At 32.0% G+C, this 6862-nt stretch overlaps 1 protein-coding gene across 1 annotated transcript; it reads right to left on the reverse strand.

Annotated features, from left to right (window-relative positions):
* Positions 1-654: 654 nt before the first annotated feature.
* On the reverse strand, positions 655-5888 carry HELRODRAFT_162671 (hypothetical protein; the record flags this gene model as incomplete). The annotated part of the gene is made up of 6 exons (XM_009024813.1): positions 655-1049; positions 1326-1515; positions 3346-3494; positions 4404-4497; positions 4748-4751; positions 5839-5888. 6 exons carry the CDS (start codon positions 5886-5888, stop codon positions 655-657), a joined length of 882 nt encoding a protein of 293 aa, XP_009023061.1.
* Between the last annotated feature and the right edge of the window lie 974 nt (positions 5889-6862).

The raw sequence follows: 6862 nt of genomic DNA on the forward strand, positions 1-6862 counted from the left end.
GATGCGTCGTTTGGTACGAATTCAAATCGGTGTGCTGTTTGTGTGAAGTTTATTTGTCTAAACTTTGGAAGAGCGTCTAAGACCTTTTTAACCTTTCAACCGATAATGTCGAGATTGTGTGCACACCGCATATCTTCAGTCTGGTCCGAGTTTTAGTTAAAATTTCGTAGTCATTTATTTCCAGCTATTCATTTTAATCAGTGAAGTGCGTAATTGCTATCGTACGTTAAAAAAACTTTTCTGTAATTTATGTATTGTTGGTTATATGATTTTTCATAAAATGCCGAAATTTGCTCAAAATGATGTGATTCAACTTTCTTTTTAACATCCATTTAGCTGATTGAACGATTGCTGTAATGTAGCAATCTTATTCATTCTTATTTTCAGTAATGTATGAAAAAAAACTTACAAACAATAAAAGAAACAAATTTCACAGTTATTTTTATATCAAGAAAATTACAATCATTTTAAGCATGGAAGCTGTCGAAACAATGATAAAATTTATTGAATGTTTATGTTAGGATTTTTCAGAATGTAAGTTAGTAATAAAGTTTGCCAAATGATCTCTTGTAAGTTTCTATGGTATGCTTACGCACAAGAGGCGGTGTGTCAAATATATATCACGATAGCTTAATGGAACATATACGTAATATGCTAAGACCCCTTAACAGTCAAATCAGAATAGATTGAGATGAAAAAATGCTCACCTAACACAATGGCGAAGGACATTTTAATGGATTTAATCTTTGCCTTTGGATACACACCAGCAGCAGTGTTGTCGGCGGAGAGCTTGTTCCTTTTGTTCGTGTCGGTTGTGTTCTTCTGCTGCTGATGGGATGCCTTTGGATGGATGTCGAATTCCTTGCGGTTGTCATCCGCGTTCTTCTTGTCTGCTCTCAAAACTTCCAGCTTAATTTTGTCGTACAATGTTGTCTTGTTTATTTTGTCTTTGATGCTTCTTCTTTGGAAGTCGTCCAAATTGTACGAGCATTTTGATGTAGATGGTTGGGCGATCTGAGCGTCTTTATTGCCGATGGTCTTTAAGTAGTCTGTTTCGCCGGCAGAGCATTTTTAAAGAAGTTTTTTCACTGATATTTCAAAACTATTTTTAATTCCATTAGAGTTCAATATTAATCATTTCAAATTTTAAAACAAAAATTCTTGGTTGGATCTTGTTTAAAAATTTCTCACAGAATCGTTTATAATGAAAATGTTACAAAATGTACTTTGCATGTTTTCAAGCAATAATTAAGTTTTTTACATGTGCTCATTCAGTTGAATGATCAAAAATATCCATCAAGCTTTTAAACAAGAAAAGAACAAACTAGAGGTGTTGATGTAAGAGGAGAAATGATGATGTTCCATTGTCGGCTGGCTCGACTCGATGTTTCTTCTTCCTTGGTTCAACTTCTTGTTAGATGATTTGTAGATTATAGAGACAATGATGATGTAGCAAATGGCAATGATGATGGCAGGAATGATGAAGACGATGCTTGCTGACACTGTCACATAAACCTGAAACGTGTGTTATTTCTTAGTTAAGGGTAGAGTTGCTTTCTACACAATTTCATGTCGTTCGATTGTATGCGAATGCCCAACTCGATGGAGGACTCGGGCCCATCAGGAACATATGAAAAACACTTTTATTTCATCAAGAAACTAATTTGTTTGCAGGTTTTTATAAGTTGTTTCAGCTGTTTGATTATTTTGCAATGATTGATTAACACTATTATCATTATTTTTTTATACAAATGTTAACGGGAAAAACAATATTAAAATTTATATATGGTATTAGATTCATATTGTAATACATTTTATGGTACAGGCTGATAAAAATGAGGCAATATAATATAAAAATAATGCGATATTATACATAACTAATGTTTAGATGGATTGCCCGTCGTTATGTTAAATCAGACGTCCATTGTTATTGTTTAAACTTTTGATTCATTCTGGCACGCAAGCAGTCATAATTCTCATGGTCGGTGGGTTTGTTTGCGCGTTCAAACAATCGCAAGACACACGCAACGATGCCCACGTACGTTTTGATAGGTAAATAAAAGGTGGGACGCTTTTATTTGATTTTAGAAAAATTTTAAAGAAAAAATCAAAAAAATAATAGGCTAAATTATTCTATGGAACAGATGAAAATGATGAAAACAGATGAAAAGATGGAAACGATGAAATAATTTTTTTTTAAAATAGCGATTTGTTTCTCAGCAACAGCACATTACATGAAAACTACGTAAGTCAAACATCGTTCACCAGTGCTGGCTGGCAAATGCTGCCGAAGAAAGCTTTATTAATATGTTAAACTATATCGCCTATAAATTGTACAAAAATTTTGTTTATGAACTTAATAAACTTTGAAATTGTAAATTCATAGCTGAAAAATTTAAAAATCTCAGTTGTAATTTGCACCATGCGGAAAACGCCGTGATGTTTATTGCTTATACCAATATATACCAACCCACAGTCAAACGTTGTTTAGACAACTAACAGCATACATACATATTTAATGCACTTTTATTGGAGCGTTAAACACAACCATTACCACATTTCAAGGTGGTGCAGTTGCATGTGTCTTATGTAACGAATGCTCTGTTGTCAAGAATGCTAGGTTGGGTTAATGTTAGACTTTTGATTAATAGTGAAAACTTTGTGAGCTGATCACTTCCTTATAAGACATATGTTGCGCAATGTGGAAATATTTATATATTAAATATTAAAATACATTTATGAATAAAATTGAAATTTGTATAAAGTTTATTCAAAATATTTCAAATAAATTTTATTTATCTGCATAAGTTGTACTCGTTTTTCAACATATGTTTTTATAAAATACTTGCAATATTTTAAAATTGAAATTCAATTATATAGTATAATTACTCGCTTCAATTTTTTTTAACTTGCAATTTAAAGAGGGGCTAGATAAACGAATGAAAAAATGATGCTTATTATTTATATCGGGCGGGCTCCTGTCAGTTGTGATGCGGCAGATTAAATAAAAAACGAGGTGCTTAACTCCATGCCATCGTGAGGAAAACATAATTGGTGATGGATATTACACGGCACATTAATATGTAAATTAGTATATGCAATATATTTCGTATAAATCATGTCAACGCTTGTAAAGAGGGTTGTACATTCAACATTTTTATTTCCCTCATACAAGACTCACTGAATCATCATTTTGCCGCCCCTTAAATTTAGCCTTCACGTGGGGTGCATCATCTGGCCTCCGCTAGGAATGGCCCTGCATGTACATATTTTAGTTAAAGTTTTTCTGTGATCCTGAAATTAATTTGTAAGAAACGATTTGTGAAAGATAGCAAACCGTTGAACCTGCCAGTGAAATGAGTTCATGTCAACGTAGACGCACTGCTCCGCTAGGATCGGTCCATCCCATTTAACAGTAGAGAGAGTGAAGATTGGCAGGGAGAGGAGGAAGGCTGACAACCAGGAAGATAGGATCAACCAAAACTTTGCGGTATCTAGTGTCAGTTGCAGTTATGATCGTAATTTTGTTACTGCCCTAGTCAACATTATCATCGTCATCATCATAATTGTCATCATTATCTTCATTCAGCTGTTGTTTCTATTTTTGCGCACTACAGATAGGCCATTAAACGTGCGACCCAGGTCAAAGATCACAACATTGAGTGCTGCTGCTACGTGATGTTTATAACGTATTTCCGTGCATGAAGTAATACACTTTCTTCCAGTAACAACTCCTCTCAGAGAACAGTGGAAGACATGCACGGGCTGGTCCCGCCCAGAAGTTATCAAGTACTGTTCGGTTGGGCTGTCCCGGGTTCATTTAATTGCGTTCGGTCAGCGCACACGTTCCTTTTTTTATTTTTTGAGGATTGGCATTAAGGATGCTGAGCAATGAAATTAAGACTCTCGCGGTGCAATTGCATTAAAATATTTATACCGCGGTTGTTTTAGTAGTTAAGTTACGTTTTAGTCTTGAAATGCCTCTAAAAATGAGAAATTTTATATTGAACACTAAAGGGCATCTCTTATCAGGACTGAATACTGGTCAATTTATTAAAAAATATTTCAAAAGCATTAAAAAATTGTTTACATAAATACAAAAACTTTTTCAAAAGGTTATTTAAAAAAAATCATTAACAAATTAAATTAAAAAACACATCACCAAAGTACTTGAAAACAAAACAATTAACTAATTGAAGAAAGCGCCGCAAATATCAAAAATAAAAACAACAAAATGAAAAACATTACTTCAGTCAGAAAACAACAACTTATAAATGTAAGGGCAGCATCAATTCTAAAGTCAGCAGCCCACTCAACAACCCCACAACAACAACAACAACAACAGCACAACAACAACAACAACACAACAGCACTCAGCCCTCAACAGTCCAGCAGTCAGTTACCTCCAGTTGACCAGCTGAGGGGCTTGGCGATGGCGTAGACACGATCGATGCTCATGGAGACGAGGATGAAGGTCGAAGCCAACGTCAAGGTCACCTGAATCGGTTCATCAAGTTTCAAAAGGGCTCCATAAATTTTTATTTTTCAAGTTCAAATGGTTGTAATCAGATGACAATTTATTTAGTTATTTTTTGTTGATATTAACCTAAAATACTTTCTAGATAATAATTACAAAATTATATTTATAAAAAACTAATAATTTTAAAATGAATTGAAATGATGAGAAGTTGATCGGCTCCGATGAAAACGGTTTTTAAAACTTTGCTAGCTAATTTTAGTTTTGTACGTGGCTAAGGTTGTTAGTAAGTCAGGTTTTTAATTCATATTATTAACTACAATCAGAGCATCTCACAAGTGGCAAGCAGCACTTCACTGAACAAATACAACAAGAGGTAAACGTGATTAAAATAAAAATTGAACTCAATGAGGAACTGGAAAAAATAATTTGAAAGTGTTTTAAAAATTTCTTCCTTCCAGCCAAACCTCAGCATTTCAAATGTGAATTTACATTATTAAGGCATTGTTGTAAAATAATTCAGTAACTGAAGCACATAAACATGCTATATGCACAAATTTATTAATGAACAAATTTCACCGAACGATTGAGTGGTACTTGTGTGTGTTTATTATGTATATTCTTTATTCAATGACATAGTTTATTAATAAGAATTAATTGAACAAAATAAACAAATTGTTTCATGAGAAAAGTAAATTAAAGTAGAAATAAACATTATTAAGTTATTTAATTATTTTGTTTAATTGATAAATGTTTAAGATCGTTGGAAAACATGAGTGAAAAATCTTAAAGCCCATATTTAAAATGCCAAAATCATCTTCATTTGGTGGAGTCGATATATTTCGACCCTTAACACTTAAATATTCAAAGATAGAAACACATTTAATATAATTACTGTTATATATATATATATATATATATATATATATTTTTACAATAAAAAAAAAATTGAAAAAACGAACTACAAACATATTAACGCCAAACATTCGGTAGAATTTATAGAATATTGTAAAAATTATGATCTATTACCATAATTTATATTATACAAATTTATATATATATATATATATAAATTTGTGCATATAGCATGTTTATGTGCTTCAGTTACTGAATTATTTTACAACAATGCTTTAATAATGTACATTCACATTTTAAATGCTGAGGTTTGGCTGGAAAAAAGAAACTTTTAAAACACTTTCAAATTATTTTTTCCAGTTATATATATACATTCATTTAATTGAAGTAGCACCTAGAGTAGTTTTTCCTTCGTGAAGAAGGTTAATTGATTTCGAACTTTTAGTAACTTCTCTGCAGAGCTCCAAATATAATCATCTAATCATACATCAACAATAAACACGCACCTCAAATGGTGCTCCACATTGCACTCAGCTCTATTTAACAAGTTTGTCATTATATCTGAAAAAATTCATCTGCCACTTGTCTAACAGTTGTGTATTTATAGCGGTGAACAATTTTTTTGTAACTGTGTGTCAATGAAAATGTTTAAATTAATTATTCTTTGACATCAAAAAAGTTATTTTAAATTTACCAGTGTTTTTTTTCGTTCTTTCCTTAACGATATTTGATTTGCATTACGAATGGAATAACTAATTTTTGGTAGTAAATTAGATTGAAAAAACTAACATGAGTCAATATACCCTTGCAAGAGATTTAAAACAAAATTTGTTATGTCGGGTTATAAAGACATGCTAGCTCCCATACATACATGAACTCTTTCAAAACAATCTCTAATGTTTCTGACGTTGTTTCAAATGCTCACAAAATAAAATCTTAGGTCTTTTAGAAAATATTTGATTTTTTTTTATGAAAGACATACATGATATTAACAACACCAGAAACATTAGAGTTTTTTTTGAAACATTTCTAAATTCAAAAACGCAGCTCATTTGTTCGTGCAAAAAAGCAACAGGAACAGCTTCCAAACGTGTCGATTACTTTAGAAACGCGCCCCATCCGCTAGAACATCGAAAACAACCAACCAGTAGTTAAAAAATAAAGATCAGCGATTTAACTGCAGACGCACCCGCGTGTTTTTAAACAGGTTTATTTTCAGTTAAAAAACAAAAAACGAAAAAAAGGTGGCTCAATAGCGAGCAATGCTGCATTCTTATTCTGGGTAACCTCAACAGTAGTTAAAAATATGTTGTAAAATGTTTCACCAACTGAAAATTTAATTATTTAAATGATAATCAGTGAAATAAGCCTAAACAACATTACATGATAAGCAAATTAAAACGAAATTGACCATTGTTATAATAAATCATAAGAAAGAACTAAAAAACCTTCAATTGTTTTTTAAACAAAGCGAGACAATGATTTTAAATAATTTGGAGGTCATTGAAAAAGTGTTGAAAACGCTATCAC

The sequence above is a fragment of the Helobdella robusta genome, assembly GCF_000326865.2.
Source record: "Helobdella robusta unplaced genomic scaffold HELROscaffold_4, whole genome shotgun sequence".
Taxonomy (NCBI): domain Eukaryota; kingdom Metazoa; phylum Annelida; class Clitellata; order Rhynchobdellida; family Glossiphoniidae; genus Helobdella; species Helobdella robusta.